Source organism: Aptenodytes patagonicus, chromosome 1, assembly GCF_965638725.1.
Source record: "Aptenodytes patagonicus chromosome 1, bAptPat1.pri.cur, whole genome shotgun sequence".
NCBI lineage: Eukaryota > Metazoa > Chordata > Aves > Sphenisciformes > Spheniscidae > Aptenodytes > Aptenodytes patagonicus.
The window spans coordinates 198,424,448-198,437,957 of record NC_134949.1 but is presented as its reverse complement, the minus strand read 5'-3'; the positions used below and the strand labels follow the sequence as shown (position 1 = coordinate 198,437,957).

The 13,510-nt window shown below is 36.0% G+C and overlaps 1 protein-coding gene across 2 annotated transcripts in view; it reads left to right on the top strand.

Annotated features, from left to right (window-relative positions):
- COG6 (component of oligomeric golgi complex 6) overlaps window positions 1-13,510 on the top strand; it is a 61,202-nt gene that overhangs the window by 140 nt on the left and 47,552 nt on the right. The window contains exons 1-4 of one of the 2 annotated variants that reach the window (XM_076364194.1): window positions 151-282; window positions 684-777; window positions 1,143-1,214; window positions 4,743-4,801. In XM_076364194.1, coding sequence (XP_076220309.1) covers window positions 1,176-1,214; window positions 4,743-4,801 — 98 coding nt within the window. In that variant the 5' untranslated portion in view covers window positions 151-282; window positions 684-777; window positions 1,143-1,175. Of the gene's footprint in view, window positions 1-150; window positions 283-633; window positions 778-1,142; window positions 1,215-4,742; window positions 4,802-13,510 lie in introns of those variants that run through there. The other variant, XM_076364193.1, reaches the window with a different exon arrangement.

Genomic DNA, 13,510 nt, shown 5'->3' with positions numbered 1-13,510 from the left:
CGGCGGCTGAGGGGGCGAGGCGGGGGCCGGGCCGGGCCGGGCCTCGGGGCCGGGGCCTGGGCCTGCGCAGCGGGGAGCGCCCTGCGGGGAATCGGCCGGATGAGCCGTCAGGGGGTGGCGAGCCCCGATAGGCTCCGACACTGGGAAGCGAGCCCTGTCATACCCTCAGTTCCGCTGCGGAATCGCAAGCTGACGTTTGCAGCGTTAATTAAAAATAAAATTCATTTTTGCTTCTCCAGTGACATGCCACGCACCTGTTTGATCCCTCCAAATCGTGGGGAGGTTTGTATTGCTTAGCTCGGAGGGCACTTCTCAAGCTTTTTCTGATTTAACCGTTTTCTAGCTATGGATAGGTCATGCTTTAACCGAATGTAATCTTACTGATTAAAGCTGTTCTAAAATAGTAAAGTTGTGTATTATAACATACGCGAAGAAGAAAGACTCAGCAATTATTTTATTTACCAACTCATCCGGAGTGGGTTGAGGTAGTTTTTTCTCTAAACCCATGTAGTAGGTTTGTTTGTTTTGTTTTGTTTTTTTTTTTTGTAAGACCACGAACTTGGGATGGTTACAGGCTATGTAACCTGCTTCTTTGTAACTGTGTGGAAAGTTAGTGTCTTTTTTATTTTCTAGGAAATGCTGGAAGCACTCAAGGCTCTCTCAACCTTTTTTGTTGAAAACAGTTTGCGCACCCGAAGAAACTTGCGTGGAGACATTGAACGACGAAGCTTAGCCATAAATGAAGAATTTGTCCATATATTCAAGCAAGTTAAAGAGGTAGCATTTTTACAGTGTGACTAGCTATCTTGCAAGAGTACTGCTATGTAATTTAAAGTTTAAAAAAAGAAAAAAGGATTAAGAGAGATTTTGACTTCCAGGACAAATATACTTTTACAGTAAAATTGTTTCATCGTTTGTTTCATTTGATGAATATCCTGCGCAGAGAGAGGTGATGTTTCAAACAGATAAAAATCCCAAGTGAACGTTGATCTTTAGAGGTGCATTCTCTCCATTGATTAACAAGGAGCCTGGAGCAACTATGTTCCTTGTAACTTGGGCATCTCATTTTGGTGGGATGAAGCTGGGCCTAGGCATGGCATTTCTGATTTAAAACACAGTTTCTGTTGTTTGAACTTATTTAGGAGCTTGAGAGTATAAACGAAGATGTGCAAGCGATGAGCAGCTGCTGTGAAGATATGTCCAGTCGTTTGAAGGTAATATATAAATAGATGTGCTTTGTATATTTTTCCTTTTGAGGTGGGGATTATTATTATCCTTTTAAAGGATATTATTATCCATTTAAAAGGATAAATAATTATTTTGGAGGATTAACAGCGACACCAAGATGTTTGCACAGTATGCGTATTATGTTACTTTAGGATATTAATACATTTCTTTTTACTTGTTTAGAAAATGTATTGAGGAAGTCATTTTAATTTCTTCCAAATTGCAATTCAGAATGCAGCAATATACTTATTTTGAGAATAGCAATGTGATATCCATTTGTATGTGAGTGGAGAGAAAATATTTTATTAGATTGGATGTGTGTGAGATTAAAGGGTTAGTTACATTTGTGTATTTCCGTTTAAAATCTGTGTGCCTTCTGCATTGACTACATCTGTTGACTTATGTGTTCATATAAATACGTCCAGTATATTTATAAGAAAGTATCTTGTAGTCCAAAGAGGGAGCCAAATCTAGTGTGCCGTCTTCATTCTGTTGGTTTTGTTTCATAATATTGTCTCAGAATGCTGGTATGCAACAAAACCAATTCTGTTTCATATTAATCCTGAATCCATAATATTTTAGGGAGAAAAAAAAAAGTTGTGTTTTATAATGCATTACTGAATCTGGCTTGGTTTTAACGTACAAGTTCAATATTCAATACAGTGATGAGTTTAAAAAGTTTATGGATGCTGAAGTGTAGAAGTTTTGCGAAACCAAATCTGTTCTGAATATAGCACATAAGTTATAGTCTGTGAATGAGAATCCTTCACTAAAAAATCCTGTGAAAACAGTTGCTTTTTCCCCCTCCTAATGTGTGTGTGTGGGGACATTAGATGTCCCCCTACTTAGATTAATAGGTTTCATAGTCATGTATGTCATTCCCATAAGAATGCTTGTAGTTTGATGAACTTGTTCCAGAAAGTGTGAGTACAGTGTTTCCCACTGCCATACTCACTTTTCAATTTTGGAAGGCAATGGGTAATGCACCTCGGAGGTCTCAGATCTCTTTGAACACTGTTAATGTGGATGTATTCCCTAGTGCAGTTCAGGAACTGTTTGATTAAACTCCTAGATGTGGAAATGAGTCGAGTGTCCATGCAGATTTTTGCTCTTTTCTGTCTTTAGATCATGAAGTGTAACTATCATCTGTGACTTTTTTTTTTCTTTTTCCCAGAGTAGAGCCACCCTGCAGTGATTTCTTTTTCTGTTAAAGTCAGTAGGTAGTTTTGTTCTGTGCCCCACAGGAGGTTTCCTCTAGAGCCCTGTAGAACTTATAACTTGTCTCAATTCAACCCCTGTTTTCTTTGTATGAATGTAAATCAAGTTAATAAGCCCATGAACTAGCACTCAGTTGTCAAATACTCTGGTATTTTATCTGTAATAGGACATGAAGACTTGCAAGCATGTGCTCAAGCTGAATAAGAAGACAAAAATGAACTAAGCAGAGCAAATAGAAGATACAAAGATGAGGATCTATAGCATAAAAGGCAGAAAAGTGTGCTAAGAGAGCAGGGCAGATACAAGATATGAAAGGGACTATATATTGATAAGTCAGAAAGCTTTTTACCTTTTTTATTTTGTAAGTTTATAATACCATCCAATCCAAATAACCAGATACTGTCAGATCTGATTTCAGGACAGTGACTTGATAAATGCAATGGCTGGAAGGGAGAGAAGGAGGCAAGTGCTGGAATGGAATAAAGCGCGGTTGAAGGATAATTAAAGTTTTAATTAGTATACTGAGGTGGGGAGGAAGAGAAAAATATTTCTATTTTGGATCTGCAAGAAACATCAAATATCAAGTTTCTGATTTTTCTGGCATGTCTGACTCTTTTCTGCCAGTTACCTTGTTTTGCTTAGATGTAAGCTCTTACATTATATACCTGCAATAATAACAGTATCTGGCATGTATTTGAATGCATGTAAATAAAACCTGGCTTCCTGATGTATCTAGCTAGATCCAGAAAACCTGCTTTTCCTTCCTTTCTGCTGTCCTACTGTTAGCATTCTTCTTGGCAATTAGTACCTCTGTCCAGAAAGTACTGGAAAGGAAGCAAATTTCTTCTTCTGTCTTCTTGGGTTGTTAAAATCTGCAACCCTGAAGGAAGGGGGGAAAAAAAAAGTCTGGAATTAGTGGATTTCCATACTGAATAGTTCAGGTCCAGTCTTTTGTTGTAATAGTCGTGTTTTGCTAGGCTGAAGCATTGAAAATCAATATTATTAAAAAAAAGTTTAAAATACAAATACATTAAAAATCTAAATATTATTATTTATATAAGATATAAAAAGCTTAAAGGTATCTTAAATTATTTTGGAACTACTAAATGTTTAGTAAATTCTATTGAGTGTTTATTAAATTTGCATGCTAGTCCATAATAGTTTCCTTTAGAAAAGTCAGCAACTGGCACCTCAGCGGTGCCTGCTGTCTATATTCACGGGACAGCTCAGGCTCTCTCTGATGCCTGAAGTTGTAGTTGAGTGGTTGCAGTCCTTTCACCTTTCAAAGTGTTCCTGTACCTCGACTGCTTTTCCATTGTAACTAATGTAGTGTGACAGGTAGAGAGGCTGAAATGAATCAGTGTGCGTATATACTTGCATTAGACCTCTCACAGGTTTCAAGACTGGTATCTTCATTTTGGCAAACACTGTAATTTAGACGTATTACAGTCTTGAAATCATTCATGCAGAATATCTTTATAGCTCTTTCCCCTTCTTCACTTGCAATGTTATTCCATACTGAATGCGTTTTGATTTTGGGATTTTTTTTTTTTTTTGTTAAATCTTCTTATTTTTCTGCCCAAAAGATCACTGGTGGTGTCCAGTGGGAAACCAGTAATTCCAGATGTCTTTTATCCTCTTGCTGAGCGATAAGTTTCTGAACTCTTTAACTTCAGTTGCAGCAATCCCTTTAGTCATGCAGCTGCTGTCTGTAGCAGAATTGTTTCTGCATGGATTCCCTTGCATTGTCATCACTGAACATTTAGGGCTGTGATGGACTTCTTAAGTGCATTGCACTTGGTCCTTACAGCCCTGCTTGGACTGTAGAGCTAAACTTGCCTAGACCAGCACAGACAGCTGTATTCGTGTTGTCTAAAATGGCTGGATTGACACTGGTGCTGGGCGGTTCAGCATCCAAAGGAACTTGTTTCATTTTTCATTTTGTAACAGCAAACAATTTACAGTTGATGGACAAACAAAATAATCAGAACCATTCCTAATATTTATATTAATGTTTTTGTATTAAATATAAATTAAAAAATAACCATGTGTGAATATAAATGTACATAAAGATGAAAATATATATGGATAAGGATATTGATTTATTTTTTCATGGCTGAAAATAGGGAGAGTTAACAAATACTTACTTCAAGAAGACCCTTTGTCTCGAAGAGTACACTCTTTAAACTGCTTATAGTCAGAAAGCTTCAAAAGTGTTATACATTTTAAAGGTTGTGTAATACATTTAATATGTTTGTGTTTGTTTCACATACTTAACGATTCTAATTGTATTTTAGGCAGCAAAGGAACAAACCCAGGACTTGATAGTAAAAACCACCAAACTCCAAGCAGAAAAGTATGTATACCACCTTATTTATTTCTTGAAGACATGACAGTACTGATGCAATTTTCTTTTAGATCTGGTTCTGCCACTCTTATTTTTGAGTAATGACTTTGGGGTGTTTTGTATTTGTATTTTGTTTTTAACACTATCTGTGTTTGTAGCTCAATCGGAATAAAAATACTGAACTCAGTTTATTACTAGAGGATACAAAAAGGTAAGAACACGTGTTAGTACTTGTCATAAAAATTGACCTTTTAGGGAAGAGAATCAGTTATAGTGGTAAAGCATGCTGTATATAGATGTGCTTTACCTAATGTTGGTTGATAATGTAAGTTCTATTGTTTTGTAACAGATATGGACCTACTCAGTGTCTCATTAGTATCACAGGCTTCTTGTTGTTAATGCTTCATATCCATTGGAAATCACTCTCTTGTTCAGGGACTGTAGGTAGGAACAGAAAGTTGGATTATAACCTAGTCTGCCATTTAAAACTAACTGTGAAATATGTAAGTGCTGTTTAATGAGCCTAGCACAGACCATTTTTTCCCTTGGTTCTCCGGCCTCTTGTGGAAGAAAAGATTTGTGTTTTGCTCTTTTCAGTATTTTTATTGATGGGAAGGGGATAATAGCCTATGACAGATTCAAGTAATCTTTATCGTTTTTATGGCTAGGGCATCTGTTTTTACAGCTTTAGCCTTTGTCAGTGTAGAAGAATGAATTGCTTTGCTTTATGAGCTTTCTTCTGAAAATTACATACAGTTCACTGGAGATCAGAAATAATTATTTCCAGTGATAAGTTTCTAGGAGAAATTATGACTTGGGATAGCTCTGGGTGCGCTTTCAAAATCAGTAGGCTGATATTGTGGACTTCGGTAGGAAGTGGATTATGTCCTGTGAGAGTCTGAATGTGAGGTTAGAGTGTAATCTGTACATATTTTAAAAGTTGAATGTAGAATAACTGCATAATATACAATACCGGTTGATACAAAATGAAGGATTTGGCAAAGTCACAGTTTAAGTAAGTGAACAGAAGTCAGGTCTTAGAAAATTTGTTATTTTAAATATGAGTATTTAAAGTAGTAGGACAGAGAAGTGGTTCTCTTTTCCATATTCTCAAGAAAGGGAAAGCTGCTTTGATTCCTTGTTTTGAAGCAGAATGGAAGATACCAAGACCAATCCCAAGTGATGTATGTCTAATTGGCCTTAAATTCCATTAAAGGAGATTATGCAGACTGTACATCAGTATTGCTACAATGTAGTCCTTACTGGCACAATAGTTTACTTAAAAGACTTTCTGCTAACTCCTTTAAGAGACAGAACATCCCCCTAGTGTGAGGAAGAAAAAAGGTTTAGGAAGTAACCTGTCCTTCTGAGGGACTGACCTTAGAGTGTACGTGTAGGAAAAAGTTCTCTTTTGAAAGGCTGTTTTGTAAGTATACCATGAAGTAGCCATTAGCAGAAGCCAAACATACTTGTGATCTTACAATATGATGGTTATAGAAGATTCATAGTGCCATTTATTAACAAAGTTAACTTTTTTCCTGGCTAAACTTACGAAAAACTTAAGCAAAAGCTACAATGGGAAGGCTGTTTTGTTTTGTGTGGGACATTTGAGTCATCTTTTCTCTTGACTCATTAAGTGACTCTTCTGAGGCATCGCTTTGGTTTGCATCAGGCACATGAAGAGGCATTGGCTACCAAATGTTAGGGGTTTCTTGAAAAGCTGAAATCTTGCCTGCAGTCAGACAAAATACAGGTCTTAAATTGCTGATTCCTTCAACTTAACAGGTGACATTTCTTAGCCAACAGAGAAGTGAATGGTGAAACTGGGGGGGTGTCCTGGTTTCGGCTGGGATAGAGTTAATTTTCTTCTAGTAGCTGGTACAGTGCTATGGTTTGGATTTAGGATGAGAATAATGTTGATAACACACCGATGTTTTAGTTGTTGCTAAGCAGTGCTTACACTATTCAAAGACTTTTCAGCTTCTCATGCCCTGCCAGTGAGAAGCTGGGAGGGGGCACAGCCAGGACAGCTGACCCAAACTGGCCAAAGGGATATTCCATACCATATGACGTCATGCTCAGTACATAAACTGGGGGGAGTTGACCGGGGGGCAGCGACCGCTGCTCGGGGACTGGCTGGGCATCGGTTGTCGGGTGGTGAGCAATTGCATTGTGCATCACTTATTTTGTATATTCTTTTATTATTATTATTATTATTATTATTATTATTATTATTATTATTATTATTATTATTATTATTGCTTCCTTTTCTGTCCTATTAAATTGTCTTTATCTCAACCCATGAATTTTACTCCTCCCCCCCCGATTCTCTCCCCCATCCCACTGGGAGTCAGGGGAGTGAGCGAATGGCTGTGTGGTGTTTAGCTGCCTGCCAGATTAAACCACAACAGGGGGCATGCCTTCTCTGTCTTCTGATGGTTGTCCTAAAATGCTATCTGGTTAAAATGCAGAGATGAAAGCTGGACCCGTTCAAAAAGAAGGCAATTGAAACAGTGACTCTAAAGCAAGAACAGTCAGTCTAGAACAAGGTAGTAATTACTGAGCATATCTTTTTTTAGAGTTCTTCCTATAAAAAGATGTTTCTTTTCTTATTATGAAAGTTACAGGAGTCTCCAGATTTCATCAGTCTCGATTTTCTATTTCTACTCTCTGTGGTCCTACCAGCTGTTTATTTTATGATAGGCATTTCACAAGAAACCATGGGTTAGGTAGAAGTTTCTTAAAGTATAGGATAATGGGAATTTGTATTCGAATAACACCAATGTGGTAGAATTTTCTGTGTAATTTTTTAATTTAACATCAACATATATTTTAAAAAACAAATTCCATTTTATGTACCACAGAATTTGAATTAAGTTCTTAAACCAGTGCTGAGGAATGGTATGTTTTTAAACATTACCCTGAAAAATAAAATCAGTTTTGTTCTTCGTTTTCAGATTAGTTATGTTCTTCTTTTTCACAGTGAGAGTTACTGAACATTTTGTAATAGCAGAGATAATACATTCAGTCGTTTTGCTGAACCAGTTGTTTACACTGCCCTTAAGGAAAGTTATTTTGACTCTGCCCTTCTCACTGAGGCCTACATTAAATCCGCATCTCTTTTCATGTTTGTTAGCCTTTTTTTAACTTCAGAAATTATTTTGATTTGCAGTAAATGATTTGCTCTACTAGCTGTTGGTCAAAAAAAAGGTCTTCTATTATGCTTAGCATTTATCTGATTTACTTTAGCTGACCATTTTCTTGTAGGAGGAAAATGTTATGATTTGATTCAATGTTCTAAAATTGAAGAGAGACAGTAAACTTCCAGACGCATTTCATGCATTTATGGTAATTAGGGATTTACCTTTTTAAAAATACTTAATTTTTGTATTTGACTGAAATTTTAGGGAAAATGGGCTATCACTTGGATAATATGATGAAGATAGAAAGTTACTTAGGCAAATAACTGAGTTAGTATTTCACAGCTTTTTATTTACTTCCCTTCATTTTCTAAGAAGACATGTTAGCTCTGGCTTTGATCTAAGATACGTAGTTGTCTATCTGTAATAGTCCTAAAACTGTTTTCGGTAAATGACAGGTGGAACCTTTGGCTTGGGTAAACCCTTTTCATGCCTGGTCAGTTCTTGTGGAAAGTAAATTTTGTCAAAAGGTGTTATAGTTAGTATCAAGTTTCAAGCAAACTGCAATTAAAAGAACAGAATGTTCACTTCAGAACCAGAGAAAGAAAAGTCAATAGCCAAAGTCTTTTTAATTGGAGTTGGAACTTTATTGCCCTAGCTATACAAAGCAAATAAAGGAAAGGTTGAAATAGTAAGTGAACTATTTTCTTAGATTGCAACATGTTTTGACTTGCAAATGTAAATATATCTTCAGAAATTTTTCCCTATGTGGCATTTGAACCTGTGTAGTGGTTTGTTTTTTTTTTTTCTTTTTAATCAAGCATGATAGCAGTGAAGAATAAAGTTTCCCAAAGATGCAGAGTGGCCATGGGAACTTGAGTATGAGGATGAACATTTTAAGCGAGAATGCTTGTTCATGCTTTCATCCTTGCATGTATTCTTTCTCTTCTGCAGTACTTGTGAAGGGGTGGCTGTCTCAGTGGTTCTGTGCGGGTACTAGGTTTATTATACGAAGTAGTTTTTGCATTGTATTATCACCTATATAATTAGATGTAGTTCAAGATGATTTTCAATTTCCTGAGTTTCTTACTGAACTCCTTGTTGGTCATCCTAGTCTCTCAAATACGTGGTTTGAAGGTATAGCAGTCCAGCTGCAATATCGTGCAGGTAATCCTCATGAGCTATTTGGGACTTCCTATGTTTGTAAAATATATAATTTAAGACACTTGGTTAAATAGTTGGGGTAGAAAATAAGATGTTCGTCTCAGATTTAAGTTAAAACTTCTGCATTCTCAGGTTGTTGCTTTGCAGCATTGTTTTTCTTGTAACTTAGTTTGTGAGCTTTAGACCTGATTTGGCATAAACGCTGAATAGAATATGTTACTTAGGTAACAAATTAAAAAAGTAATCTTCCATTAATACAAACGCATTTTTATATTTCTGAATACGTCGGAGTAGGTGCATTTCTTTAGTCAATTAGGTTGCTTGTTCTAAATTTATTTTCTCTGTAAAGACTAGTTAAAATAACTATACTGTACATTAGAAGCAGAACAGTTTTCCTTCACATTATTTAAGTTATGGAATCTGCTTAACATAGGAGTTAGGGTTTTCTTTTTTTCTCTTCTCTCCTTAAAATTGAGACTTACCAGAACTTAATAGAACCATGCAGTGTGAAATAAAGTAGTCCAAACCATTCAACCCATCTCTCTATAACATAAGGTTAATTTATTGCTGTTCAGTAATGTAGAGTCTTAAATAGAATGTTTGTTTTAATGTATTTCATAACAAACTTTGATAATAAAGAAAAACTGAGATAGTTGATTTAGGCAATTTCTGTGAATCGTTAAAAATCCACTTCCACTTCAGTATCTTCACTAGATTTCTATACATTTACTTGAGCACACTAATACTGCTTTCAGGTTGCATTGGGCTTTTTATGTATAGTAATGAGGAGATTAGTTTGTTTTCAAGCATCTGCTGTTTTTTTAAAATATGTGGATTTGTTTATTGCCATTGCTAATAGGCTGACAGAAAAAAGATCTTGCTCCTTGAAGTGAGATTTTAATAAAAGCTTCCTGTGACTTGTCGGTTCTCTTGTTGTACCTGAGTTTAGTTCTTTTTTTTCTTTGTGTGGAGTTAAAAACCTACTTGCAATACTAAACTACTTCACCTTGCATTGGGAACAAGTGTCCTGGAGTTCAGTACAGTTCCCAAACCAGCGAAGTAACAGTTCAGTTCCAAAATCCTGTATGCAGAATGCTAGAAGCCTGGCTTCATAGTAGTTCTACCAGTCACTTAATGATAAGGTATTGTGCAAGGTTGTTTTTGAGGTTAGCCATAAATGACAGTCGTGGATCTAACAATTGAAGAAAGAGACCGGAAGGCAATAGTTACAATATTAATTCTTATAAAATTAAATTAGAGTGATTATGTGAGTGTATGTATATGCTCAGGGAGATCACAGAAAATAAGCCTGCAGAAATAGAAAATTGGTGAGAGTCAGAAGTAGTTTTATGGAAGTAAAGAAGATCATACTCTGAAAACTGTACAAAGGAATAGAAATGGCTTGGATAGATATTTTTTGAGTCAGGCTAAAGTTTCAGAGCTTTCGTTGAGATTATGCACTTGAACACCTTTACGTATTATCTTGTTTTGTTAGCTTCTATTAATTGTGTTCTTAAACAGAGCAAAATGTGTGTTTTGATATCAGAGTCCTTATGTTGATTCTGGAAAATCAGTTTCTGTAGTACTAGGATTATTTCACTTTTTAAAAATATAGTTAAATATGATTCCCAAACATATTTTGGAATGCAGCAGTGTGTACTTCAATTTATTTTAATTGAATTACATTCAGGCTTGCTCTTTATTTAAATTCAACACAGTTCTTGGAGTTCAGTGAATGATTTGACTGTCACCGCTGTGCTCAATACAAGGTCAAAAGTCTTAGGAAAATGTTTGTTAGTGAACATCTGCTGCTTCAGTAGTGCTACACTACAGATCTCTCATGCTTGTGACTTAGTGGTGCTTTTTTCATTTTCTTTTTTAAGAAATACCTTTTTCATCATAGTCAATTTGGAAATGATGTAGGAAGTTCAGGGGTACTTCTAGCAGGTTAGAGAGGTTTGCTTTCATCAGTGCATGCTGAGAAAAGTGGTGATCTGGTGGTTTGCACTGATGAGATGTATTTCATGTCCTGACCTTTTGAGACTTGTAATTGCATTTATTGCTGTGAATATGCTTCATGAGGAAAAGCAGTGATTGCCTAAATTGAATTATAATTCAATTTGGGGAGGGTGAAGGCTTGAAATTCTGAGGCCGATTTTCTTTCCTGATTTATACCAAAGTAAAACATATGTAACAGGGCATAAACAAGAATCAAAACAGCTAAAATGGATCTGAAGAAAAAAAAACCCTAATTTGTCATATTCTAGCCATGACCAGCAGAGAAAGTGCAAAGCGTTATTTCCTGCCATCTTTTCTACCTGGCAACCGTGTACTCTGTTGAGGCATGAAGTACTCTTGAGCGATACGAAATGAGGCATGGTCTTACAGGTTGAGAAACATTGATCAGAAGTGCAGAATCAGTTACACGATACCATTCCTGACTGATGTTTGTCTAATCTGCTCTTAGAAGAAAAGCCCAGGAACAGAGAGCCCGTGGTCTTCCCTGGAAATTTATTTTGGTCCTTTAGTGTTTTCCTACTATCTGATTTAGTTCTCCTTTTGCTGCTGGTTAAGCTCATTTGTTATGATCTTATTCCAGGCGGATGTAGAGAACAGTGTGTTATTTTCATGTCTTTGGCAACATTTTCAAATTTGATGGCAAATTTCAAGCTAGACTAAGCAGTCCCCTTTCAAATGTCTTTATATCAGATTGTTTAAAAGATATGCTGAAGATACCAGTCTGTTTGGTACGATAATATCAACTAGCTCACCTCTACAACATGGAAAAGAATCTATACACTGGAAATAAACTCCTTTTTAACTTAATATGTGTTCACAAGTTAGAAACCATATCTTGTATCTTAACCATTGCTAAACACTGATTTACCTAGCAAGTATTTATATCACATGATTGCTGTGCAGTTTTGCATGTGAAAATTGCTTATCCAGGCTATTCTGTAGATACATATCAATGATGTCTGTAGAAAGCCTAATCGGTATGTAAGTAGAAAATTATTAAATTCTATGACTTTATTTACAGCATATAAGCTTTTTTATTCTAGTGTTTAGTAATCTGTTTGGCAAGGTTTGAATCATTTCAGTGCAGTTAGTATCTTCTGTTGCTAAACTTCTGATTTAGGCCTTTTGATTTTTACCTATTTCTTTTTAGAGCAGAATGTATTACACGGCAGGGCTGCAGCATTGCAGGCTAGCTGGTTTTAGATAGGGATTACAGATGGGAGAAACCTTCTGAGTTCAAGTCCACTCTCCTGCTGCCAGCTATCATTTGCATGATGACTTTCATAAACTCATCAACTGTTCAACATGTAACTAGTTAATTATTTTTGTATTTTGTACGTGTTTCTGTTCTTGGAACACTTATCTCAAAAGCTTGTTCTTTCCAGTAAAAGCCTTTCCCTAATTTCCAACCTAATTCTTGGATATAAATTGGCTGTTTTCTCATTTTGTCCTTCATCTCCTCTCATAAATTAGGTTCTCCATTCTCATGATCATCCTGCTAGCTCTGGTCTAATGGGAGTCCATTGTTCTTGAACACAGATGATCAGGATTGTGATGTGTTTTCCAGATGAGGTCTCACTAAAGCCTTCTATAATATTACTGCTATTTTCCTGTATCCTGGGAACATTAGACAATTCACTATGATTTTCTGTGCCTTCCTATTTTTTAATTAAGGAGAAAATTTCATAATTATATTCTATGGTGGAATTGATCACTGAATACCTTCTCACAGTATTTCAGTTCTTCAATAAAAGATGTGTTTGACAGACAAGATGTAGAATAAAAACATTTGTTCTCAGCATTTACAAATGCATTTTTGCACCTGGTACTTATTCTTAAGAACGGTTTCCTAACACTTAGTTGTGTGTAGATGTTTTGTTATATAGTCTTTGTATATATACACATATTTGTGTATATATATATTTGTATATTTACCTTCCACAAAAACCATCATAGAAAAACAGTTTTTCTAGCTGCTGCTGAAAAGCATTTATACATGTCTGTTAAAGATGGTTGTTATTTCTTTATGAGTTAGAAATACTCCATCTTTTTGAGGCTTTAAAAATGTGTTGAATCCTCAGTACCACAAATTGAAAGTAATTTCAGAACGTGCTGCTATGACTCATCCTAGGTAAAGGAAGCTAGCAGATTTTTATGCTGTATTTGGTGGCAAGATAAAATTAAACTTTGGAAAAGCCTGTTTCTCCTCCACCTCATTTTTTGAGCTGTCTAGGTGATAATCCTAACAAATAGTGCACATTTGTATTTGCTTCAAGGGAAAAGTGCATGAAGTGCATAGCTTTCCCAGCCTTTTGAGTTCTCTTGCAAAAGAATTCTGTCTCCTTGGCAACGATTAAAACTGGGGAAATTGCTCTTTGTTGGAGTCCCGTCCCCC